The 27,690-nt window shown below is 43.4% G+C and overlaps 1 protein-coding gene across 9 annotated transcripts in view; it reads right to left on the bottom strand.

Annotated features, from left to right (window-relative positions):
• Positions 1 to 27,690, bottom strand: part of CEP89 (centrosomal protein 89) — a 159,772-nt gene that overhangs the window by 37,923 nt on the left and 94,159 nt on the right. For all 9 annotated transcript variants that reach the window (XR_015060850.1, XR_015060851.1, XM_085891686.1 and 6 more), the window contains 3 exons: positions 21,806 to 21,980; positions 2,402 to 2,578; positions 740 to 881 (listed from right to left, as the gene is read on the bottom strand). Coding sequence is in view for 7 of the 9 variants with exons in the window: in XM_085891686.1 (XP_085747812.1) it covers positions 740 to 881; positions 2,402 to 2,578; positions 21,806 to 21,980 (494 nt within the window). In the remaining 2 variants the exon portion in view is untranslated. The remainder of the gene's footprint in view (positions 1 to 739; positions 882 to 2,401; positions 2,579 to 21,805; positions 21,981 to 27,690) is intronic.

Here is a 27,690-nt window from a genome sequence, read left to right as displayed (position 1 = left end):
ACAACATTATACATGTCCTTCTACCAAATATGACTTAGATCCTTTTAGCTGTTCTTAAGTTAATAAGGTAACGAAAACCTATCACAGACTATGACCTTTGAGTTCTTGATGCCGCCATCTAATCAGTTCATCTTTCCATCATCTTCTATATTTATACCAAGTTTGGTCAAAATCCCATCACTGGTTCACAAGTTAGCACAGTAACAAATTTTACCAAACATGGCCTTTGACTTTTTGATCTCAAAATCGAATCAGTTCATCTTTATATCATTATACATACTTGTACTAAGTTTGACTTGGATCCTTTCAGCCATTCTTAAGTTATCGCGGTAACAAAAAACCTATCACGGACGGACGGACAACCTGAAAACATGATTCCGGCGACTTTGTCGTCAAGACAATATATTCATAGAAATATTAGTTAAAATAAAATAAAATAAAATATAAAACAGATGTATTTGGTTGGCATAAGAGAAGAAATAAAGAAAGGTAAGAAGAAAACTAAGTTAGATATGCGGAAAAGGGGAAGGAACCTACCACATGGAAAATGAATGAGTAATGATAATAACATCAAAGAAATACACGAAGATACCAACAAAAAGCTGGTCTATGAATGATTCGTTTGAAAGCATTCACAAAATGTGGCTTCACGAATTTTTGTTTCATACTTTATGGCTTGAGGGCACAGAGTAAAATGAATATAGAACTGGTCTTTATTAAGCAGGCAGCTGCACAGTACCATTGCCAGAAGGTATTCTTTCTCCATCATTGTTCTCTCCGACACAGCAACCAGAATTCCCAGGTGCTGTGAGGCCAGAGTTGCCTCTCCACGTGCCTCCTCAGCATCTCTGCGTGCTTGAGCCAGCCTCCTCCTCAGCCGCCTCAATCCATGAGAAATGAAACATGAGAAATATTATCGCTTTCATGTCCACCATGATATGTACAGAATATGAATACATGTTTTTGAGAGCTAGAAGAACTTTCTGTGATGAGTAATATCCGCTCCCTCTGGTGGCAATGTATGATGTCAATACCCCCCTTACTGTGGCAGAGGTCAGTGGTTAAACCACTTGCACTATTTCATGTGTGCAGGTGGGGTATATCATTGTGGGATTATCGCTCCACCATTGTGGGAGGGGGTGGGGTATATTTCATGCCCATGACTTGATGCAGGGTACCCCATGCACGTATGTGGAATTTGGTGCAGATCGACCAAGCCATTTTCTATTTTACAAGGTTTAGACATAAATACAAACCCACATACAGAGGATTACAAAATTTTAGGATACTTGCTCAAAAGGCATTATATTGTAGAAGGGAAAATGATCTGGCCAGATCAACGTGATGAAAGTGAAGAAGTGCAAAATGCAACGAAAAAGTTGGACTGACATGAGAGAGGGTTAAGTTACAGGATGTATGGGAGGTGCAGAAGGTAGGAGAATATATTCAATGAGACAAAGCTGTAAGATGTGCTTTACATACTGTACTTTATATTCATACATCCTGAGTTCTTGCCCCAGGGTCTACAAATCAAGGTTCAAATCACATCACCCCAAAGTGTTTAAACCAAACTACATCAATCAGGTAATACCAATTATAAATTACAAGGAAAATCTTCCAAACAATTATTTACTCAAGGTGGGATTTTTGGTGAATTTCTGCCATTCAATATGTAACAACCATTGCAGGAAAAAAAAATGAGAATGAAATATTGGATAACAGGAATGAACTCTAAGGGTACTCGGTTGAGCGCATACCTACGCCATGCAATGCCTGATCCATGATAACATATCAGGCCTATTACATTTTTGAACTAGAAGGACACTTGATGAAGTGCATACCTCCACCACGTAATGCCTCCTCCACGAGAACATATCAGGCCCAATACATTTTTGAGATATCATGCTATACAGTACTATATCGTTTTTGGCCCTATCTGTCAATGGTGAAGAATCACTTTAAAAATTAAATAACTCTCGTATCCAGATCCGTATATGGATCTTTACCAAAATTTAATAAATTCGTCCTTGCCACACACCCAACCTCTCCACCAAGTTTCATCCGAATCCATCCACAACTTTTTGAGATATCGTGCTACATATCGTTTTTAGCCCTATCTCTCAATGGTGAAGAATCATTTTAAAATTCTGGGAGTCGGATCTGGATCCAGATCTTCACCAAAATCTAATTAGTTTGTCCTTGTCACACACCCAGCCTGTCCACAAAATTTCATATGGACCGTCCACAACTTTTTGAGATATCCTGCACACAAACAAACACACAAACAAACAGACAGAACGAAAGGGGTGAAAACATAACCTCCTTCCCCTTCGGTGGCAGAGGTTAATAAAAGTAAAAAGATTATGTTACACAACAAAGTGAAAATGAAAGTTGTTCATACCTGTTACTTTCCTCTGCAAACTCCAGCTCCTTCTCCATGAGCCGGGAGGAAGAAGACAAGCCAGACCCCTTCACAGCAGTCTTGTTTCCATTGAGCTGCTCACCCTCCCAGGTATGTAGGCGGTTGCGCATCTCCAAAACCTCTCGTTCATGCTTTTCTCTCTCCACGGACAAACTCCTACACAAAGATGGCACTGTATCTCACTGTGATGTTTAAGTACAAACATGCAAAAACAGCTTATTGGGCTCATAGCAGCAAATATGAATTTTCTTCGTAAGTTAACAGGCAGATAATGATTGTACTGTGCGACAAAAGGCTTTGATAATCTTAAAAGCCATTGGGAATAAAACAGAATATGATTCAGACGTCGAAGGATTTTTGAAATACTTTGAGATGAGCACACAGGTGGTGCCTGGAGAATTGAAGAAACACAATTGCCATTCATGGCTGCAGCACTTGGCTAAGTGCCTGAAAAAGGGTTCCCAACCTCAAGCCACACACTCAGATGTGCCTTTCTTGAGGCTTGACAGCCTCATTAGAATCACGCCATGGTGCAAATCCTGTCCACCACAGCAATTGTGCAAACCACCTGGAAACTGGCACTTTCAGAGATGTCCAACGACACATTAAAATTGTCCATTAACAAGTATGGTACGAGAGTAACCGATGTGTGTTGGAGTGACTGATGCACAAATTTTGCATAGGAGTTATTTATGTGGTACGTGCCATATATTGTTAATAAAGCCTCAAGCGAACAAGCCGCAGTGTATGAAGTCAATTTCCCTCAGACTGAGTGGATTTACGCCTTCCATTTGCTCCAGTTGAAGCATACAATTAAAGACTTACAGCAGAGCTAGTGATTGCAACCCCTCTTGAGAGCCTTGTCCATGTCAGGTCAGGTTCGATCTGTGACCTGCTACAGGTACCATGTAAACCTGTACTAACCTGTTCCATGGTCGGGTTGTCGGCGACTAAACCGTCTCCCCCACCAGGTTTTCTGGTGAGGAGGGTGTTTGGATATGGACACCCAGCAGGATTAAAAACAAAACCTGTCAAAGGGCGGAGGAGCTCCTTGTGAGCCAACGGCCATCCATATCTAGTGCCCAACTGTGTCTGCGGACGTCCTCCTGCAGTTGGGTTACTTCTTATTAGGAGGTTGGTGGCAGGATTTGCACTCCAGCCACCGTAAAACGCTTCATTCCGCAAAACGCAAAAACGCAAAAAAATCTGAAAACCCACTCCGTGGGAGTACCTCCTGTGCAGCTTCCCTTCGCAGGGCAGCTCACCGGATGATGGGATTGGGGCAAAGCCTTCGGGACCCCCAATCTTTGATAGGAGGGAAACCACGGGGTAACATCCCTGGGTCAGATTGCGGGAGAGTGTGTCGGAGTGGTGCTGAGGTGTCGTCCACCAGACGGCGGTCTCCTTGGGTTAACCTGAGGCGGTCCCTTCGGGTGGGTGCCTGGAATGTCCTATCCCTAAGAGAGGATGATCACCTGTCTCTGTTATCATCTGAGCTCAAGCGTTTGGACATCGGGATTGCAGCTCTCTCTGAGGTTCAGAGACCGGATTGCGGCGAGATAATGGTGGGTGGTTACACCTACTATTGGTCTGGTCGCTCTGATGGTTACCATACCCAAGGAGTTGCTGTAGCTGTGGCCAATAAGCTGACCCCAATGATAATTGAGGTAACACCGGTCAACGAGCGTATTATGAGATTAAGGATTCGTCACTCCTTAGGTGTCATTTCCCTGGTCTCTATTTATGCTCCGACTGAGGCGAGTGATCTTACCGTGAAGGATGCATTCTACGCCACACTCGAGTCTGTGGTTGATCAGTGCCCCAGACGAGATACACTTCTAGTCTTGGGGGATTTCAATGCATCGACTGGAACTGATAGGGATGGTTATGAGGTGTGTGTTGGTCCCCATGGGTCAGGAACTATGAACCAGAATAGCACTAAGTTCCTTGACTTTGCAAGAAGTCATGGACTTAGGGTGGCTGGTTCATGGTTTCAGCGCCCGCAAGCTCATCGCTGGACTTGGTATTCCAACGCTGGCGGTGTGGCAAAGGAGATTGACCATGTCCTCATTGACGGTCGTTGGAGGATGATCCAGAACTGCAGGGTCTACCGGAGTGCTCAGTTCCTCAATACTGACCACAGGCTTGTTGTAGCAACTCTAAAGCTGCACCTTAAATCCTGGAGAATGGTACCATCCCAGCCTAGGCTGGATGTTGCCAAGCTCAGGGATGAGAGAGTAGCTGAGGAGTTTGCGAACAGGCTGAGTGGACACTTGGGGGTCTGGGTGCTTTGGGGGTCTGAAGAGTTGTGGAGCACCTTCAAGACCACCGTCCTTGATGTTGCCGGTGGATGCCTTGGAGTTCACCGCAGGGCAAAGAAGAATTTTTGTCTCTCAAGGGACACTGGATACCATTGACCAGAGTCGCAGGGCCAGGCTGAATGGCAGAGCTGAGCTGTTCAGGGAGCTGAGGGCGTAAACTGTACGTGCACTGAGGGTGGACAAGGAGGCCTATGTGCGAGGAATCTGTGAGGGGGTAGAGCATCACCTGTGGACAGGTGATTCTCGTCCGCTTACAGGGGAATTCGCGCATTACGTTAATCCATGCCCATCCCTCGGAGCACTGCAGTTCGAGCAGAGAGTGGTAGGCTCTTGACCGAAGGATCTGAAGTGAAGGCCCGCCGGGCCGGTTACTTTGAGCGGTTGGACCAGGCTGATTCCCAGCTGTCGAGTTGGACGTCAAGGGTGTTACAATCCCTGTTGCTGACCCTCGAATCAACTGTGGTCCACCATCGCTTGTGGAAACACGGGCTGCGGTGAACCAGTTGAAACGGGGCAAAGCTCCAGGGATCTGTGGCATCCATGCTGAACTTCTCAAGGCTGGTGGAAATGCTGCACTCGCGTCGTTGCATGCAGTTTTGTGCTCTGCCTGGAACACAGGCATCATCCCAACTGACTGGAAGAGGGGCCTTGTTGTCCCTCTCTGGAAAGGGAAGGGTGATCGCCAAGACTGCAACAACTACCGAGGGGTGACGCTGCTCTCAGTGCCGGGCAAGGTCTTTGCTCGGATAATTCTTGATAGGGTTCGCCACCATCTGCTTGAGCATCAGCGTCCAGAGCAGTCAGGCTTTACACCAAAGAGGTCAACGATTGACCGTATCCTTGCTCTTCGGGTCCTCACCGAACGCAAACGAGTTTCGGCAGGGGCTGCTTGCAGCCTATGTTGATCTCTGTAAAGCGTTCGATTCAGTGAATCGGGATGTCCTGAAGAGGATTCTTGGTCTTCGTGGGGTGCCACCAAAACTGATCGATCTGATGTCTGAACTCTACTCTGGTACTGAGAGAGTGCTGTGAAGTGTGGTGGTACACGCCTCTGACTTATTTCCAGTTGTTACTGGAGTTCGTCAGGGATGTGTACTCTGCCCCCCACACTTTTCAGCACTTGTATGGACTGGATTTTTTGGGAGGATGTCGGAGAGATCAGGATTGCGGTGCATCGTTTGGCAATGTCAAGATCTCGGACCTTGATTTTGCAGATGATGCAGTCATCTTTGCGGAGACTTTAGACATCCTCTTGGGGGCCCTCGAGGTGCTGAATGAGGAGTCGGAGCCGTTGGGATTACGGATTTCTTGGGTCAAAACAAAGATCCAGGCTTTCGGTGACATCTTGGATGCTGCTCTCCTGTCTGTGTCTGTTTGTGGTGAGGATGTTGAGGTCATGGATAGATTCACTTACCTTGGCAGTGATATTCATGTCTCCGCAGGTTGTGAGCCGGAGGTCAATAGACGTCTGGGTCGGGCCTGGGGAGTCATGGATTCACTGGATCATGGGGTGTGGCGCTGCCGGTACCTGTGAGGGAGGACGAAAGTCCGAGTCTTCAGGTCCTTGGTACTTCCAGTCTTGCTCTATGGGTGCGAGACTTGGACTTTGACCAAGGATCTGAGACGGAGACTTAATTCCTTTGGTACCAGGTCTCTTCGGAGAATCCTTGGCTATCGCTGGTCGGATTTTGTGTCCAACGAGCGGTTGCTGAGAGAGACTCGGATGAGATTTGTTACCTGCATAGTCCGTGAGCGTCAGCTGCGGCTGTATGGACATGTGGCTCGTTTTCCTGACGCTGATCCTGCTCACCAGATTCTCTCAGCGAGGGAGTCTCATGAGTGGAGGAGGCCAGTGGGCCGACCACGTGCCTCATGGTTGCAGCAGGTTGACCATCATCTCAAGGAGATGGGGATGGGCCTGGCATCTGCCTGGGGGATGGCCAGACGGAGGCCCCTGGAGTACCGGCGGAAAGTGGACGCAGCGACGCGCTGTTCTGGCACATGCTCCCATACCTGACCTGACCTGAGAGCCTTGGCAAGGATAAGAACCCAGAGATGTCCCCTATTAGTCCATCTGGCAGAATATGCATCAGTTACATGCGATTGCATCCCTGGGTTTGAATTTTAATCGAATGAAGTGTAACCACCCCAAAAGGGTAATGATAAGAATGGATTGAGTATGTAAATTAATTAATGGGGTAAGTTAATGACATGTGAGAAAAAAAGCAGAGGTGCGATGAGTTGGTCATTTTCTCCTGTGCTTCATGTTACATCTCGATGAAATAAAGATTTTTAGACATTGCTCAATTAGTGAAATTCCTCTGCTGCAAATTATTCAACATGTTTGTTGTAATGCCATAATCATGCTAAATATATATTTTTGAGCAACTGAGATGTGATCGGTAAAATCAACAAAGCATAAGCAGGTAAACCTGAACCTTAACTTCAATGATGAGTTGGGTCACCCAATCAAGATCGCGTTATTTAGACTTGTGTAAAACATAAAGAATATCATTATTACTTCTGCCACCAAAGGTGGATGGAGGTAAAGTTTTCACCCCTGTCTATTTGTATATTACTTTCCATGAACAGGATATCTCAAAAAGTTGCGGACGGATCGGACAAATTTGGTGGAGAGCTTGGATATGTGACACTTACAAAATGATTAGATTTTGGTGAAGATCCGAATTTGGATCTGGATCCGAGAATTTTTAAGTAAAAGTCACATTTAGATGAATTACAAATTTTGTAGAAACTATTTTTCCAAATTAACTTCATTATTCAGAACCGAAGAGATCAAACTAAATGTCGTTATAGTTGAAGGTTGTCATTGGTTGTAAAAGTATTCAGCCCCTTAGATCAGTACTTGGTGGAAGCATCTTTTGCAGCAATGACTGCTCTGAGTCTTTTTGAGTAGGTCTCTACCAGCTTGTCACAGTGACATTGTGAAATCGTTACCCATTCTTCATGTGAAAATTGCTCTATTTCTGCCAAGATTGATGGGGATCGCCGCTGGACGACAATCTTCAAGTCAGGACTTTGACTGGACCACGCAAGAACATTTATTTTCTTTTATTCAGCCATTTCAGTGTAGGTTTAGCTTTGTGCTTCAGATCATTGTCCTGATGGAATGTGAATCTCATACCCAGTTTCAGATTCATGGCTGACTCAAACAGGTTTTCATCAAGGAGTCTCCTATACTTTGCACCAAGTGCAAATTGCCCCTTCTATCCTGACAAGTTTGCCAGTTCCTGCTGATGAAAAGCAGCTCCAGTTCATGATGCTGCCACCACCATGATTCACAGTCGGGATGGTGTTGACTGGGTGATGGGCAGCGTTAGGCTTGCACCAGACGTAATGCTTTGAATTTCGACCAGGAAGTTCAATTTTTGTCTCGCCTGACCAGAAAACCTTTCTCCACATGCCTGCATTATCATTGAGATGATTTTTTGCAAACATCATCCGAGCTTTCAGATGCGTCTTTTTCAGTGATGGCTTCTTTCTTGCCACCTGTCCGTAGAGGCCAGCTTTGTGAAGGGAACAAGATATTGTTGATTGATGAACACTGACCCCCATCTCGTACATAGAGCCTTACAGATCTTTCAAAGTCATTGTTGGATTTACAGTGACATCCCTTACCAGTTTCCTGCTTGCTTGGCTGCTGAGTTTGGATGGGTGACCTGATCTGGGTAGAGTCTGGGTGGTGTGATACGTTTTCCACTTCTTCATGATAAATTTCACCAAACTCAATGGGATAATGAGTAAGTTTGAAATCTTCTGATAACCCTCTCCTGAACAGTGTTTCTCCATCACTTTATGTCTGACTTCTTTGGGAAGCTCCTTGGTCTTCATGTTGGTTGGTCTTGCCTTGTTGGTTAACCAAATGAGTTGCACCTTAAACTCCTAAGATAACTCGGGGAGCTTCATTTTTAAGGTAAACCGCTGATTGCATACAGGTGAAACCTATTACCCTTATTTTGTAACCTTTCAGACAAATAGTTTGCTGCCAAAGTGATTTCGGATTGATTAGGAAAAGGGTTTGAATATTTATATAACTGAATATCATCTGATTTTCTCTGTTAATTGAACTTATTCACATTTTGTCTGCATTTTTTTTTGGGCTTTATCACTTTGCAGTAGTTAGTGAAGACTATTACACAGTACTGTGTTAAATTTGATTTGAAAGCATCATGAACTATGCTGAGGTGGCATCAAAATATGAAAACTTTGGAGGGGCAGAGGGGGTGAACACTTTTGCAGGCCACTGTATATAGTATATACAGTTATACACATACAAGTAAGAAACTAGAAAGAGCAATCGGAGGTTTCATACCCTCGCCAGAACTTTTGTGTGGTGTATTTTGTGTACTGGTATGTTATGTAATTAAAAAGACATAATTAGAACTGCCACTTTATAACTACTCGCAGGGATGACTGGGTAGCAAAATGTCCCGCATGCATTGATGCAACCCCGCTTTGATCGGACACCTGACCCTGACCCACGCAGTTTTTCATTATTATTCAACTGAACTGAGAATGGAATTTAAATAAATTCAATTCAAATCAAATGGGAGACCAAATCGGTAACAGTCCTGCATTGGAATTATCAGAAGGAATCAAAACAAGCAAAAAAGAAAAGATGTCATCAGGAGGAACCTGGATAGGAATCACATTTCAGCTGCTACTCCTCTACCCATAAACCCATCCAGGCACAGCCAAGTGAGCCTTTTTCCAAAAAAAAAAAAAATCAAAAATAACCCACATCACAAAAAAAATAAATAATTCTGGCTGCACGACCATGTGTCCGATCAAGGTAAAATTTAAAAGATACAATTCCGCATCACTACTCTACCATAATTGTGAAGTTTCATGTCGATTGATAAAGCAATTCCAGAGAAAACATTATTTAATATCATCATCAATCCAATATCGCTGCCAAACTATGTGACATATCAATTATTCCTTTACAAGCTTGTACACACAAGGCTCGGGGAACATTTATGTTGTTTCCCCTCGATCTTTCCACCCATTTTGAAGAAGATTTTTACAGATTTTAGGGTAAATCCAATTTGGCTGCCAAACCATGTGACCTATGACATTATATGTGTGAACCTTTTGTTCTTCATGGATAGGCAGTCATACGTGTAAAGTTTTGCCTCGATCTGTTCAGCCACTTCAGAGAAGAAGCTTTTTGAAGGGTTTTTTTTGAAAAACAATATGGCTGCCGAATCACCTGACCGATGACGTCATCATTTTTTTTTCTTTTTCTGTGGACCATTTTATCCCGAGATGACCCTCAAAAATGTTCATACTGATCAGATGTAGCATTCTACAAATGCAATTATGACATCATAATGAAGGCACCTATGACATCATTTTTTAAAAATCGCACATTCCCCATGAGGAATCCTTATGTGCCAAGTTGCAATATTTTCCTTGGTGCGGTTTCAGAGATAGAGGTCCAAAGTTTTTCCATTTTCCCAACATGATTACCTCACCACGTGACCCATGACATCATAATTATGATTAAAACATTCTACATGAGTTGTCGCATCGATGGTGAAAACTTCGTCTCAACCCGACAAGCAGTTGCGGAGAAAAACACGAAAGTTCTGTGCAGTCAGACAGAAAAACGGATCCAAATGCAATATCCTCTCCTTCGGCGATGGTAATAAATAAATGTAGTAATCTATACATAATATCTCCACCAGTGGATCGTTCTGTCCATTCGAGGAGGGGCTTCGTAGTTCCGGGAGGGCCTTCCCCCATTCAGGGAGGGGCTTCAAAATCGAATAGACACCATTTTGTTTGATCCATAGAGCCTCTTTTGTAAGATTTGCAATTTCTTACTATCTCATGGCTTTAACTTAACTTTAAATAGATATCTGATTTCATTTTTAGCTCACCTGGAATGTAGTTCCGGGAGCTTATGGGATGGCGAATCGTCAGCCTGTCAATCTGTCCGTCCGTCCGTCCACAAGCACTTGTAACTTCTCTGAAACTACACACACAATTTCACTGAAACTTTGACACAACCTACATCACCTGTGATGTACCAATGTTTGTTCACATCATTTAAAGGACCGGGGTATAAGTGGGTTTATGGGGGCTTACCCCCCAATATAGGTATTTTCTTTCTTCTCAGAATTTATAAACACAATTTTGGTGAAATTTGACCACAACCTCCATCACCCATGATGTACCAAAGTTTGTTCACAGAATAAAAAAAATCCATAGGTATTTACTTTCTTCTCCGTTACATATTTTGTACGTCATCCATGCCTTCAGTGGGTCCCTGGTTTTCTTAACCAGCTGCTACCAGGTGAGTGCCCAGGGGTATTGCCTCTATTTTATTTTTTTATCGTTGGGAAGATAGTTTAAGATTCGGTTGCAAAAAACGGGAAGAAAATTGGACGAAAATTAGCATTTTTAGACAAAAATGCATTTTAAGTGAAATTAAGTGTCAATCACACAATAATTCAGAACAATTCCAATATCAGTGTCAGAATAATTATAAATCACAAAATGAACTGTCATTATGTAGTTTTATGTACATACTGTTTTGATATACAGTATTTCAATTTTGTATGTATGAGAACTTGAAGCGTAAAATAAACCAAACCAAACCAAGGTCGGTAATGTAAAGTTCATTCAGACTCCCTCACAGCTTTCTTGTAACTCTAATTCAGCATATTATTTCATTTTTTGTAGTTGCAAAGATGGTTTAAGTTTCAATTGCAATAAAAGGTGAGAAAAATCGGACAAATATTGGCGTTTTGAGACAAAAATGCATTCTAATAGCCGTTTTGAATGTATCTGATTGGACGTGATGTTGAGAGGGGGAGAGGAGTGAGGGGGAGTATAAGAGGAATTGTAGGGTTCCCTGCAAGGGAAAACTAAAGTTAGACATTAAACTGTCGTCTAATTCTATTTTTTCATGTTCCCAGGGTATATATTGTTGTGGTTGACCAAATTCGCAAACCACCATTCAGGTCCCTTAGGTGAGATATCTCTGTAAGTATATGTGTAGTTAGGCCCAAACCCATTGTTTCGAGGGAATAAATGTCATTCATGCGGGCTGCGACCCTTCTAGATAGCCGTTTTTCTTTTACTATCTTTATTTTGGACCAGCCGCCATTACTACCACCACCAACCACGTCTCAACAACCACCAACCACAACGCCGCTTCACAACAACAGCCACGACCTTTACCGTCACAACTCGCCACCATCGCATCACCACCATTCTTGCGCCACTTGTGGGCACCGATACTGGACTCGTGCAGGGCGCGCACCGAGCAGCGTGTTCAGAAACATCACAGACTTTCCGAAGAAAACGGATCAAAAACGACTCACGCCCACTTCTGTTCCGTCCTATCGGCGAGCTGGGGCGATTTGGCCCCGCCTCCAGGTACGTTGGAGTGTGGTCGCTATATGCAAATTCATGGATCAAAAAGCATTCACGCCCACTTTTCCTCGGTCCAATGGGGAGCCAGTTAGAGGTGAAGGGTCGGAGGTAAAGGGTCAAAGGTGAAGGAGCGAGGCCACGGGGGATATAAACGGCTGCGTTCGTCAGTCAAGTTCAGTTCGCAGTTGGGAGTTCGCGGAGCCAGTTAAGAGTTGGGAGTTCGCAGTCAAGAGTTGTCGGTGGAGCTGGGAAGAAGTGGTAGTAGTCAGAGTGAGGAGGACGGAGCTGTGGAGAAGCGGCGGCGGCGAAGGCGGTTGAGGGGGTGCTCGCGTCGGAGTCGGGGAGCTGCGGAGGGAGAGGCCGGCGGCGCGACCGAGGTCGTGGTGGAGACGCTCGTCGCGGGACCCGAAACAGGGTGATATCCTCCTTTCCCCCGAGCATCAACAACCCCCTCCTGTTTCCCCCCGCGCTGAGATAGTGCGACAAGGGGGCCCCTTTCCCACCCCCTACCAGACACTGTCCGCGAGGCCTGCGGAGTTGGGGCGCCACCGCCACTTTGCGTCTCATCATCAGACGGGTAGGCCCGACGCGGTCTCGGCCCCAGGCCCGCCTACCCCCCTCATCCTGGAGGGTGGTTCTTTTTCTTTTGCTTTGGGTATATGTGTTGTCGGCGCCGTCTGTGAAGTAAAATTGTATAAGTGTTGCCGTGTGCTCGGTAGTCGGACAGCTCTGCATTGTCTTCTTCTTTTATATTTGCTTTTTGTGTAATATTGTGTGTTTCTTCTCCTTTTACATTTGCTTTTGGTGTAATTGTATATGTGTGCTTTCCGTGTGCCATCGCGAAATAAATGTGAATTATGTTGAACTGTTTTCCCGTTTCGCTTCGTCTTTTCTTTCATTGAATCTCCATCTTACTTCACGTAAAGGGTTGGTAGTGGGCTGAATACGCCCGATAATTAATCGAACCGTCGGGGCCGACGATAACACCGCTCGGTTATCCCGATAGTACGGAACGGGTCGCTTAAAGTGGCCCGTGTCCGAAGTCGACCTGCGGCGAGGTGCGATCGCCCGGTCTACCCTCCGTGTGGGTACTTAGGTAGGTCGAATTTGGCGAGCAACCCTATCCCATGCGGGGGGCCGATTGGCACGATCGTGGTGAGGCCGAAAGGTCCACCCGTGACTGGTTCCCGGCGTTAGTCCGAGAGGGTCACGACTGGATTGTCCGTCCGGTGGGCGACGTGCCGCGATTCAAGTTACGTGGCCGTTCGCACGCCGGCGGGCGCGAATCCGCAACAATATAAAGAGTTTATTTAAAGCGAGTAATCACTATTTTCCAACTATATAATTAAACAAGTGGTACCAGGCACAACAAATGGCATCCGGCGTAAAACATGTGCCAAATCACAATGCGGATCATATGGATGATCCGTTGTGGCGACCCCTAACGGGAGCAGCCGAAAGAAGAAGAAGAAGAAGAAGAAGAAGAAGAAGAGGAGGTGCCAGGCACAACAAATCCCGCCCATTTAAGGCATAAAGTTATTTTGGGGATCAAATTTAAATTTGATATAACCTTAACCTGAATGTTGATTATAAGGAATAGAATAAGGAATATTTTAGTCTTAGTTTGAAGTCAATTAAACCATTTTTGACGAAATTATGAGCGAAAAAGATTTTGACCTTTTCGTGACCTGACCTTGACCTTTGACCTAATTGGACCCAAAAGTTAATGGGGTCGTCCGAGGTTCATTACCCACCTGTGGATACAATTTGACAGTGTTTGAGCCAGCCGTTTTCCCATAAAGTTGTATTTTCGTAACCATGTTTTAGTTTTAATGGAAAATTTGTAATTTTGACCGATGGCCATGACCCCCAAAACTTCGGACCCTACCGATCTTCACAAATATGCATTTTTCACGATAGGAATGGGTAGGATTATAAGTGACAAATAGAATAAGGTTCACTAAAAGCTTAGTTTGAAGTAAATCAGATCATTTTTGACGAAGTTATGAGCGAAAAACGATTTTGATCTTTTCGTGACCTTGACCTTGACCTTGACCTTTGATCCAATTGGACCCAAAAGTTAATAGGGTCGTCCAAGGTTCATTGCCCACCTGTGGATTAAATTTGATAGTGTTTGCTAAAGCCGTTTTGCCGTAAAGTTGCTAACAGACAGACAGACAAACAAACAGACAAACAAGCAGTCATAGACTGGTACTTACGAAATCGTCAACTTGACCTCTGACCTTGTCTAATAAAAGCTGTCTCTAGAGAAGGTAGCGACGCAAACCAGAAGTTTCTACGATGATTCTCTACCAAACCATCAAAAATCGAATGTTTGACCTCACTGTGACCTTGACCTTTGACTGATTTTGACCAAAATCCAATCAGCGCTAGCCATCACCCTCCTGAATCACGTGATTTAATTTGACATTGGTAGCTTCTTCCGTTCTCGAGTTTCGTACCTACAAACAAACAAACACACAAACAAACACACACACACAAACAGATGATAGAAGTCATCAATATACTTACGAAATCTTTAGATTTCGTAAGTAACAAACCGGACGATTACAATATCCTGTTCCCTCCCTCCGGGAGGGGGCAGGATAACAATACTTCGAAAAACATTGTACGTAATAAATTGAATATGTCGACTGACTATGGAATCCAACATTCATTAATAATGTTTGATTTTATGGGATGTTTAATTTGTGAAGTGAAATGTATTTGATGCTTTCAAGTTTAAAAATGAACGACACAAGTAAGTCAATCAAGACAGGTTTTCCTCCCTTCCTCCCTCCGCCCTCTCATATCAAGTCAATTAAGTCAATCCTCACAAGTCAATCAAGTCAAGGCAGAAGTAAGTCTCTCCACACCCTCTCCCTCCCCTCACCCCTCACCTCCCTCCTCTCCCCTGTGCAAGATCCTCTCCCCATCCACCCTGTGCAGTGTGTGATTTTGGGGGGGGGGAGACGATAAAGGAGGAGAGAGTGTGGGAAGGGGAGGGAGGAGAATTGAGATCTTTAAGTCACATTTTACATTACATGGAATGACATATTACAAACTTTCACATGTGCATGGACATGTATCCACAGTATTAAGAGATTATGAGAAGGAAATAAATTGTGTCAATCACATAATTTCTGGATCTGACAAATTGCCATTATCAATTTTGTGAAACTCTACGTGCAGAATCTAACTCAAGATGCCCAAATGTCATACATTCTATGTCCGTGGGTTTCCCACGGGTGCCCCACTCGTAAATAATAAAAAGCAGGAACATCTGTCTGTCTGTCTGTCTGTCTGTCTGTCTGTCTGTCTGTCTGTCTGTCTGTCTGTACATCCCCAAACGACTCCCTCAGTTTTGGGGCGAGCCCTGCCAAACTTTCTGTGGAACCTTTCGGGGTCTCAGCGGGTGTCCGAAGGTAGGTGGGAGGTTTCATAAAATATCTCAATAAAATTATCATTTTGAGATTCTGGGCCCCCTTCCATGAATAGCAACTCACTTTCGTAAATATTTTAAGTTATACAAGTGCGGCTCTGTATGTCAATAAGAATTTGTTCGGCTTGGTTTGTAAGGGCTCTCTGGTATCTCTGATTTTGATTATTCTTTTCTTAAAGTGACCGACATAACGTTTTGCCAAACTGTTGGTAGCAGGGTGCCCTGGGGCAGTGACGGTAAATGTAGTTTGCCGTGAGAAACTCCTGGAACTCGGTGCAGGTAAATTGGCTGCCCTTGATAGTAACGAGGTGCTCCAGCAGACCAAAAACACTGAAAACAAGACGAAGGTTTTGAATAATGTCTGTGGCAGTAATGTTCACCGTGGGGATTATTTAGAGGTACTCTGAATAAGCATCCATCAGAGCAAAAAACATTTTCCCATTTGATAGGACCAGCAAGGTCTAAATGAAGCCTTTTCCAGGGATTGGCAGGGCAAGACCATGGCACTGGATGACTCCCTGGTGGAGTTTTCACATTCTCTTGACACATAACACACAATTTCACAGTACTTTCGATGTCTTTGTCGATATTTGGCCAACACAGGTATCTCTTGGCCATTTGTTTCATTTTTACTATCCCTGAATGTTCAACGTATAAATCTGAGAATATAAGCTGTCACAGAGATGTGGGAATAATCACACGATAATGCCACAGTACGACACCATTTTCAACAGGAGTTCCAATCCAATCTTTTGTTGTGATAAGGACAAATCACATCATCAGCATTTTCATTCCACACATGTTTTGTGAAATGAAGCACTTTGCTGAGAAGTGGATCCTTCTTTGTTTCAGCTATGATGACAACAGCTTTCATGATCTCATCATTTTTCACCAAGAGCACTTCAACAGTCACTTGTTCAGGGCATGGAGGATGCCCCTGGATCCGTTTTCGTAAAAGGAAATCCATATAAACATTTTCCTTACTCTTGATGAACTGTACAAGGTCTGACAATATAGGTCCAAGACTGAGGGTTTTTCTCCACAGGTGGCAGCATTGCTTGGGTTTCATAATTGGACGTGCATCATAATCTGTCAGTACTGTGTTAGCCGTTGTATCGATCGGTTGTGCTTTGTAGTCGTTCTGGAGTTATGTTAAAATTAAAAGTGTTGTAATCGTGTTCTGAAGATGAATGCCAAATTTATGGAACAGAGAATCATCATGTAAAACTAAACAAAATTGGCATGGAGATTTTCAACAAGTTGAAGCTGGTGTACAGGGAAGATGCAATGTCAAGATCAATATTCTTTGAGTGGGCCGAGAGGTTTACGGAATAGAGAATGGACGTAAATGATATGCGGTCGGGATTCCCATCAATTGCCAAAACGGATGAAAATGTTGAAAGGGTGAGAATGTTGGTCCAATCTGACCGATGTCTAAAACTCCAATGAAAGGAACTAATTTTGCATCAATAGAAGAGATCCAGAGAGCCGTGACCGATGAGCTAAATGACCTTTCAAATGACGACTTCCAAGGGTGCTTTGAAGCATAGCAGTGACGTTGGCAAGCGCGCATAAACTCCCAGGGAGATTACTTTGAAGGCGACCACTAAATATAATTGGTACATTTATAATACCATTTTATATTTCTTTAATCCTGGAACTTCATTGTCGGACATTGTAGGTGTAATTGTAAGCTGCCAACAGTAAGGACCACCTCTTGATCCTTGCTGATGATGTGACACTGGTTCGTGCTCATTAAACAGAGATACCAGAGGTTTATTATAATCCATCATTAGTGTGAAGTGTCTCCCCAGAAGGTATTGTCGAAACTTTGTCACACCGGACACTATTCCCAATGACTCCTCAATTTGGGAATATTTTTTGTCCGTGTTGTTCAGAGTTATCGATGCATTGGTCAGAGGCTCTAACTAAACATCTTGACTGGGTTGAAGTAAGACACCACCCTCCCCCCTCCCCCTACCGACAAAGGACACATCCACGAGAAAAACTAAGCCAGCATTATGGTTGTAATGACATAGCATGCAACTTGAGCACAAAGCAGCCTTTATGGTTTTTGACTGAATCACCTTCAGACTTGCCCCATTTCCATTTCATCTTTGTTTTTTAAGAAGGTTGTACAAGGGTGACATGACATCGGTGAAATCCGTAAAAAAAATGGCGAAGGATATTTGTGAGGCCAATGAATGACTAATTCATCAATATATCATCAATGTAAACACAGCATTCAGGGAGATACTTTAGCACATTCTCCATGGTGGGTTGAAATACTGGTAAGGTGGTATTCAGACCAAACAAGGGCCTTCGGTATAATTATCGGTATACTTCGGTATACTTCGGTATAATAACAAGTATAATTATCATATATCTGGCAACAATGGCTGTTGGACTATGTAATATTCCCCCGTTAACCACGCCTGTCTTTTAAGGTGTTTTTCTGTTGTCGTTACTGTCAGACTGTACGTAATATTATGCTGTTAACCACACACATCCATCCATCCATTGGGACCATACTTTGTGCAGAGCGTTGGTGCTGCCTAAGCAGTCTCCTTGGCTATTGGGCACAATCCTGGACGGGTCGCCACTCAAACACAGGATACCAGCAAGCTGGCACTCATTTTGCTGACCTCAGAAGGATGACAGGTAGAGTCAACCCACCTGGTATTAATTCAACAGCTGAGTGGGATTTGAACTCAGGATCCTGGGATCCCAAGCCCACCACTCAAACTAACCACACCCATTAAGGTGTGATTGGCCCTCGGGCAATTGTGTCAATGTGGCCCCACCCAACCAGGCTGATTGAGAGGCGTGGTCCTGCCCACCCCTCATATTACAATGCAAAGTGATGCAGTTATGCCTACTTTCCGTAGAATCCTTTCAAGTTACGAAAAATTTGAGTAGTTATTGACGTTCCCACTATAAAATGCAGTAAATGGGTGTTTAAACCAAGTCCTGAGCATAAACCAATTTTGACTTAGGCTCTCTGAAAAGAAAAAGAAGTACAATTGGGCTTTTTTGGGTTGGTCAGTTTTGTAGCTCAGTGATACTGAGCAGACGACGAGTAGGTACTTTCTAGTTTTATAAGTTTGTATCTTGCGAGATTTTTTTGGGAGGATTTGTGTTGTATTAAACATATGGAGTGTTTGTGCAATCCCGACATAAGAAGTTTAGCACCTTCCTGAAATGCATCAGCCTCCAAAAGAAGATGTCCTCATGCTCTTGAGGTTTTATGTGCCTTTAGGTGTAGACATTTCAAGGAAGTCGAGTAATGAATGCAACTTGAAAGCAATACATATTCAACTCGAAAGGCACTCGATAGAGCGCATATCTCCGATATGCAATGCCTGATCCACAAGAACATATCAGGCCCAATACATTTTTGAAATATCATGCAATATATCATTTTTGGCACGATCTCTCAATGGTGAAGAATCACTTAAAAAATTAAATAATTCTCGTATCTAGATATGTGCTCGGATCTTCAGCATGATCTAATCAATTCGTCCTTGTCACATACCCAACCTGCCCAGCAAATTTCATCCGAATCCATCCACAACTGTTTGAGATATCCTGCACACAAACAAACAGACAAACAAACAGACAAACAGGGGTGAAAACATAACCTCCTTCCACCTTTGGTGGCGGAGGTAACTCGAGAGTTCATAGAACACGATACCCCACGCAGTATTACTTCAGTTTTACTTCTATTTTTAATAAAATAATGATTTTAACGATCATTTAATAAAAAAAATCCGAGAGTTTAGGGCTGTTGAAGTATTCCAGAGGCAGTCCCAAACAGCACACTTACACACCACCCAATTGAATCTATATTTATATTGATTGAAGTACTGCAAAACTGGAGTTTTTTGGAAGTATTATGACAGGCAATTTGTGTACTCAGTCTTCAAGATTATAATTCAATTTGAATAAAATAAAGATTGTAAAAGTCAAAATTCATTCATTAATTCCAGTTTTACCACCATTTTCCGCAGTCTATTATATCACTCTAACACGTTACGTGAATTATTTGTGCATGTTGTATATGTCTGTCCATTTTGACATCCTTAAAAATAGTAAGTTTCCTGTTTGGAATGATTTTCAATTTTGTTTGACTGCCAGGCAGGCAGGTGGAGTAAAAATTATTATTTTACTCCTCTCAGCGCATGTGCGATTGGGACGAATTCTGAGCCAGGGTACGTTAAAACGGCAAACTTTTCTTCCGATTCATGTTCAAAATATAACATTCCATGTCAATAAGTTGTTCCTTGATCATGAACTGATAAAACAGAAAGAAAGATGGACATGAACCAATTGCTTAACCCCACCTTTCGTTTCACATGTGCGGGTAATGATGTTTAAGACTAAATTAATCTCAAAACTGTAAATGTACACTGAGGCTCCAATGATACAGTTCATCTGTCTGGACAACAGTAATAATTCTTCATCAAGTCATTGTGGACCTTAAGGCCCAGTCACACCTTGACGTTTTAGCTAGCTTATGCCGATTTTTGGAAAATTTGTCTAAAACGCTGGTACACGTCGAATACGTTATGGGAAAGTTTTGATAACATTGAGAGCACGCTGAAAAACACTGCCATACGTCGTTGTACGCTGGCTTTAAACGTTGTACTTTTCAGTTGTCCTCAAATTTTCCATGCTTGAAATTTTAAGACTTATGCCAGCGTATGACTCACACGTTCCGCATAACGCTGGCCATAAGTTGTAGGCACGTCATGCGATCATTGACACAAGTCAACACACGTTACTTGTGAGTTACTCATAAGTCGAAACACGTCGAGGTAATGTTTAGCGTACCCGAAACTTATTTCTAACCGATGAGTAACGTGTTGTACTCACGTTACGCGATCGGTGACACACATCGACACACGTTACTTGTAAGGTGCTCATAAGTTGAAACACATCAAGGTAATGGTTAGCGTCAGTGTTCCAGACTCCCTGTTTTTTTTTGTTTTTTTTCTCTTCCTTCCTTCGGTATGATGGTGATTTTGACACTTTGATTTCTAGTGCGGTTATAATATAATATAATTAATTGGCTGCTGCTCAACGATTTAAATCATAACCGCACTGTACACTGAACACCGTCATACCGAAGAAAAAAAAAACCGGGAGTCTGGAACACTCACGCTAACCATTACCTTGACGTGTTTTGACTTATGAGCACCTTACAAGTAACGTGTGTCGATGTGTGTCAACGATCGCATATCGTGCGTACAACTTATTCCCATCGCATGCAGAGTGTGCGTCATAATGCAAGTACGTCGTAAAATTTTCAACATGTTTAAAATTACAAGACGTACTTCATTTAATACGACGTATGATAGCTACTTTAGCGTTCTATTCACGCATACCAAACTTACCCATACCGTATTCGACGTGCGCCAGCGTTTTAGACGCATTTTTCAGAGGTCGGCATACGCTGGCAAGATCGCCAAGGTGTGACTGCGATGTTGACACTTCCATTTCTGCGGCAGTTATGATATGAATCGTTGTGCGGCAGCCTTTTCATAACCTACGCCACGTCATCGTCGGCGATACGTGCAGCATGCTATGCATAAGTTAGACCATCGTTGGGCATAGGTTGTGAAGGCCAACAACAGGTTCAGCATTCGTTGGTATAAGTTATCGATAACACAACGAAACGTTCTGTGTCTGTTACTAATACGTTATGCATAAGACCAAGTCGTTATGAATACGTCCGAATCTTTAAAAAAAAACATCAAAAGTTCAACGTAAGCCAGCGTTTTACATACATTTTAATACGTTGCCATTGCTGGCTAAAATGTCAAGGTGTGACTGGGCCTTTAAACCAGCTCGTAATCTCGAGTTGTCCTTTACACGATTTGCTAATGAATACGAGATATAAAACTTTCCTCTCGAGAGCAAGAATAAGTTCTGGTTGGATGCACATATACTCAGCCCCTACATTTTTCATCACTATCCAATGAAAATTAAGATAATAAGGTGCAGGCTATCAGCTTATTATGGAATAAATAATGCCGTCAAAAAGACAGTCTGTATAACAAACAGCCTTGTGGAATGAATAAATTCTTATATGAGAGCACATTCAGTGAGTGTAACCAACTTTATAATGTGTTGCATTGCACAGGTAAACAAAACAACCACTGCCACCACCACTACAACTACCACAACCACTCCAATCCTTGGATGTCTTACCTTTGTAACTCTGCACAGAGAACTACAAGCATGTCATTTGTGTGATTCGTGGGTGTGCCACAGGCTTGCTGCTCATCCTTTGAAGGAATAGGGGTGGATTGAGTTTCTCCGAGTCGCACTGTCAACCACCGCTTGTCCTCCTGAAGCTGGGATAGCTGTTCTCTCAGATGTGAGACTACCATGGAGGGAAAAAGGGGACACGAAAGAGCACATATTATGTAAGGAGACTGTTTTACTCAAAGGCTTAATATTTCCCAAGCAGCAGTATTCTACCTCTCTTCTAGGGCATTACATGGACAGATCTCACAAATATGAATGACGGTGCTGACCGAATTTGTGAAACTATTCGATATCATCACCATTCTTAAATTCCTCAATTTATAAAGAAATCACTTAATATATTCTGCCAGAATCGTTGTCCAAGGATGCTCAAACGAATGACTGCTCAATTTCCTCGTACCCATTGTTCAAACACTGAGATGATACTCGGAATTAAGGTTTGTGTCTGAAATTGTAGGTTAGTCGCACCAGAAAGAGTCAATCAACTCTGAGGGTTGCTGAGTGTGAACAGAGGGAATCAAAGGAAAATTTTGCATAAAGTAATTATAAACTAAAACGAGAATTAGCAATCTGAGATTGCAGACCCTCACCAGGACTTGTTTTGTGTGGTGTATTTTATGTGGCAAATAAATGGAATGATTTACTAAATGAAAGACCTAAAGGACTGAAGAGGGTCTGGGAAGGTTTGGGAAGGTCTGGAAAGTGTCTAAACTCTAAAGGGTCTTAAAAAGTCAAAGGGGTCTAATTTCAGGTCTAAAGGGTCAGGTCTGGTCAGGTATGGGAACAAGCGCTAGAGCAGTGCATCGCTGTGTCCACTTTCTGCCGGTACTCCAGGGGCCTCCGTCTGGCCTTCCTCCAGGCAGATGTCTGGCTCATCCCCATCTCCTTGAGATGCTTATCAACCTGCTGCAAGTACGAGGCACGTGGTAAGCCCGTTGGCCTGCTCCACCCATGAGGCTTCCTCTGAGAGAATGAGGTGAGCAGGATCAGCGTCAGGAAAATGAACCCGAGGTCTATCCAGCCGCAGCTGACGCTCATGGACTACACACAGATAGGAAATCTCAATGGAGTCTGTCTCAGCAACCGCTCATTGGACACAAAGTCTGACCAGTAACAGCCAAGGATTCTCCGAAGAGACCTGGTACCAAAGGAATTAAGTCTCCATCTCAGATCCTTAGTCAGAGTCCAAGTCTGTCATCAGTAGAACAAGACTAGAAGCACCAATAACTTAATGACTTGGAATTTCATCCTCCTGCATAGGTACCGACAGTGCCACACCCCATCATTCAGTGGACCCATGACTCCCCGGACCCGACCCATACATCTATCAACCTCTTGCTCACAACATGCGGAGATGTGAATATCACTGCCAAGGTAAGTTAATCTCTCCGTGACCTCAACATACTCACCACAAGCAGGTACAGACAAGATAGGAGCATCCAAGATGTCAATGAAAGCCTATATCTTAGTTTTGACCCAGGAATCATGAATTCCAATGGCTCCTATTCCTCAATCAGTACCTGGAGGGCCACCATAAGGATGTCCATCGTCTCTACAAGGATGACCGCATCATCTGTGAAATCAAGATCAGAGATCCTGACATTTCCAACGATGCACCACAACTTGATCCCTCCAACATTTTCCTCAGAATCTAGTCCATACAAGCACTGAAAAGTGTTGAGCCCAGGAAACACGCCTGAGAAACTCCAGTAACAACTGGAAATAAGTAGGAGATAGAACCACCACACCCAACAGCACTCTCAGTACCAAAGTATAGATCAGCAATCAGACTGATCCGTTCTGGTGGCACCCCACGAAAACTGAGAATCCTCCAACAGACATACTGATTCAATGAATCAAATAATTTGCGAATATCAACATAGGCTGCATTTCGCCCCTGTTGAAACTCTCACCTGCATTCGGTGAGTATCTGAAGAGCAAGGATACGGTCAATCGTTGATCTCTTTGGTGGAAAGCCCAACTGCTCTGAGCACTGGTGCTCAAGCAGATGGTGATAAACCCTATCAATAATTATCCGAGCAAACACCTTACCCTGTAGTGAGAGCAGCGTCATCCCTCGGTAGTTGTTGCAGGCCTGGCAATCACCCTTCTCTTTCCAGAGAGAGACAAGGTCACACTTCCAGTCAGTTTAGAATGATGCCTGTGCTACAAACAGATCACAGAACTGCATGCAATGACACGAGTTCAGAATTTCCACCAGCCTTGAGAAGTTCAGCATGGATGCCACAGATCCCAGGAGCTTTACCCTCTTTGAACTGGTTACTGCAGCCAGTGCTTCCACAAACAAATGTGGTTCACAGTTGATTGAAGGGTCAGCAATAGGGATAGTAACACCCTTGACATCCAACTGAAACGGGTCAGCCTGGTACAGCCACTCAAAGCAACCGGCCCAGCAGGCCTTCACTTCAGCCTCCTCTGTCAAGAGCTTAAAATCCTTCGCTCTAGTACACAGAGGGATAGGCCTGGAGGAAAGCAATGCACAAATTCTTCTGTAAGCAGGATGAGAATCACGAGACCACAGGTGATGCTCTATCCCCTTCACAGATTCCTCGCACATAGGTCTCTTTGTCCACCCTCAGTGAATGTACAGATTTATGACTCAGCTCCCTGAGGAGCTCAGCTCTGGCATTAAGCCTGGCCCTGCAACTGTGGTTAATGGTATCCGGTGTCCTTTGGGAGACAAAGTTCCTCTTCGCCTGAAGGTGGGTTCCAAGACATCCACCGGCAACATCAAAGATGGTAGTCTTGAAGGTACTCTACAACTCTTCAGAATTCTCCGAAATATCTTGACCCCACCCTCCCCCCGCCATCCGAGGAGACCGCCATCTGGTGGACGACATCTCAGCATCACCTCAACACACCACCACATCCCAATCCAGGAAGGTTACCCCATGCTTTTCCTCTTATCAAAGAATGGGGGTCCTCAAGGCTTTGTCCCAATCCTGTCATCCGGTGAGCTGCCCTGCGAAGAGCAGCCTGCACATGAGGTACTCCCATGGAGTGGGTTTTCTGTATTATTTGCATTTTTTGTGTCTTTTTCAGAATGAAGCATTTAATGGTAGCTGGAGTGCAAATCCTGCCACCAACCTCCTTGAAAAAGGTAACCCAACTGCAGGAGGACGTCCGCAGACACAGTCGGGCACTAGATATGAATGTCCGTTGGCTCACAAGGACCTCCTCCACCTTTGACAAAATTGTCGAAAGGGGTCTAAAGGGTATTAAAAGGTCAAAAGCATCGAAAGGGAATTAAAAACCTGTCTGAAGGTCAAAAGGGGTTTAAAGGGTACATTCCAAGAGCAAGTAATTAATGGTTGTAATTAATAGATGTCATGGTCAAATAATATGTAATTAATAGACGTACTCATGGTCCAACTCACGTTCAAACAGTACATAATTATAAATAAACATCATCACATTTCATGAGTACGTAATTAATGAATCTGCTCACGTTCCAATAGTACTTAATTAATAGATGTACTCAGGAACCATCATCGTTATCATCATTATTATGATTATTATCATTGTTATTAGGCTTCCAATGAGAAGCAGATTGTAATCATCATTATCATTCTAATCATCATTTTCAATATTGTCATTATCATCATCATTATCATCTATTATTATGGACCATTATCATTATTATCATCATTATCAGTATCATGATCCATCCATCAAGACCATACTCTGTACAGAGCATTGGTGGTGCCAAAGCAGTCTCCTGGGCTATTGGGTGTAATCCTGGATGGGTCGCCACTCCGACACAGGACACTTGAATGGCTCAATCATCCCAGCAAGCTGGTACTCATTTTATCAACCTCAGAAGGATGACAGGCTGAGTCAACCCCACCTGGTATTAATTCAACAGCCAAGCGGGACTTGAACTCAGGACCATAGAATTCCAAGCCCACCACCCAACCCATTAAGCCACCACCAAGCATATTATCATTTTCGTTATTATTATCATTATGTATCATTTTCATGATGTATCATTTTAATCATCATTGTCTCCATTATAATTATCATTATCAATATGTTCACTGTCATTACTATAGTATGTAATTAATATACATACTCATGTTCTGTGTGGACAAACAGACAAACAGACAAACGGAGTTTGCTTCTGTGTCGATCTTGTCCACCCTATGCATACGTGTTTTGCGTTCTATTTTAATCCGTTATGTCCTGATCCCTTCATTGTAAAAGCTCTTACACAAACCTCGACTGTGTATTCAAAAAAAAAAATGCAATACCCTCTCATCTCGCGAGGGTAAACATAATCTCATCTCTCAGTGGAGGTTCACAATTAATACAGCTTCATTGGGCAGCTCTGGCAAATATAAATCAGTAAAGGTCTTGGTCTTAATGAGGGAAAATTGGTCAACTCGCCTCTATGCTCAAACCACACTGGGAAATCGAAATTGGGTCAGGATAGAAAACAACAGGTCCACTGCATTTGAAAAATAGAAGGATCATACCACCATCCACAAGTTAGTGTAAAGACATGGAACAGCTGACTTAATGGTGACTGGACTCGAATATTATTAGCATATTGTAACACCGCTTTACGTTGGTGGGTGTTATAGTTAGAGAGCCCAGTGATGTTTAATTAAAGTATTGAGCACTAAAGGTTTCAAGGTGTCGTTTGATGGCCCATGGCATGAAAAACTAAATAAACTGTTTCTTGAGTTCGGCCACCACGGCCTTCAAAGGTTTTAGGTCTCTGAAAAAGGCCCCTTTTGTACTTTTAATCAAATTATCGAGCACGAGAAAAACGAGATTTGAAATCATCGATTTATTGAACTGAAATCATGAAATGACAACTCAAGAATGAAAATACGCAGGCTTGGCTGAACAAGAAGGCCCCAAAAAGGGCCCCCAATCTGTTTTGATAAAACTTTAAGCACAAACTCCAAAGTGGTCTTAGAATACTCCTATAATGTCCAAATCATCAAAAACACTGCTCAAGAAAAAAATTACCTTGGCCTGTCGAGACAAGAAGGGTCCAAATTAGAGGAGGTGCTGAAAAAGGGCCCAAATCGGATACTTGAAAAGAACAAGCATATGCTGTCATTAAGCAGTGTCATCGCTATCATCAATGTCATCCAAGTCATCCTCATCTTCCAACAAAGCACTTTCATCTATCTGTTCGTTTTCATCATCACCATCACTATTTTCATCGTCTTCCTTCTGCTTTTCGGCGGAAGTTGGTCACCTTCAAACCACACAAAACGATAAGTGCCGTCAATCAACTCCCAACCCTTACTTGGTATTTTGGTCACACAGTTAAGGTGAGCATCATGCCAATATTTCTCCACGAATGCAGTTCTTTCAATTTGCTGTCTCACCTCTGCCTCGCAAGGTGGTAAGCTACTCGCGTCAACACCTTTCATTTTTGCGAATGGTTTAGCAGGGTCCTTGGGAGCGTACGCTATTTCAAATACACGGTGTCTGTATTTGTTCAGTGCCAAGGGCTTTTTGGCACCGTACAACAAACACGTGAAGTCTTCAATGGCTTGCACCACGGTCTCATTGGGCGCTTCTCCACCTAGTTCTGCGAAGACTTTCTGGTACAGTTGATCTTTCTCCAGAATAGCGAGCGGGCGCTTTTTCTCCTTTCGTGAGAAGGCTGGAGTGTAATCGCACCCTGTGAATGAAGGGAACGTAGGGAGCGCGGCGCATAACAAGGGTCCACATCCTTTGCGATCTGGGATACGTTCACATTTCTTCTGTCACTTCGACCTGATGTGCCAACTTCCATCCATACACCGAGGGTCGTTTCGTGAACGTGATGATGGAGTATGACG

This window comes from Eptatretus burgeri, chromosome 8 (assembly GCF_056783735.1).
Source record: "Eptatretus burgeri isolate ZD-2024b chromosome 8, Ebu_testis_v1, whole genome shotgun sequence".
Lineage (NCBI taxonomy): Eukaryota > Metazoa > Chordata > Myxini > Myxiniformes > Myxinidae > Eptatretus > Eptatretus burgeri.
Note: the sequence above shows the minus strand (reverse complement) of the source record. Positions and strands in the feature narration are given on the sequence as shown.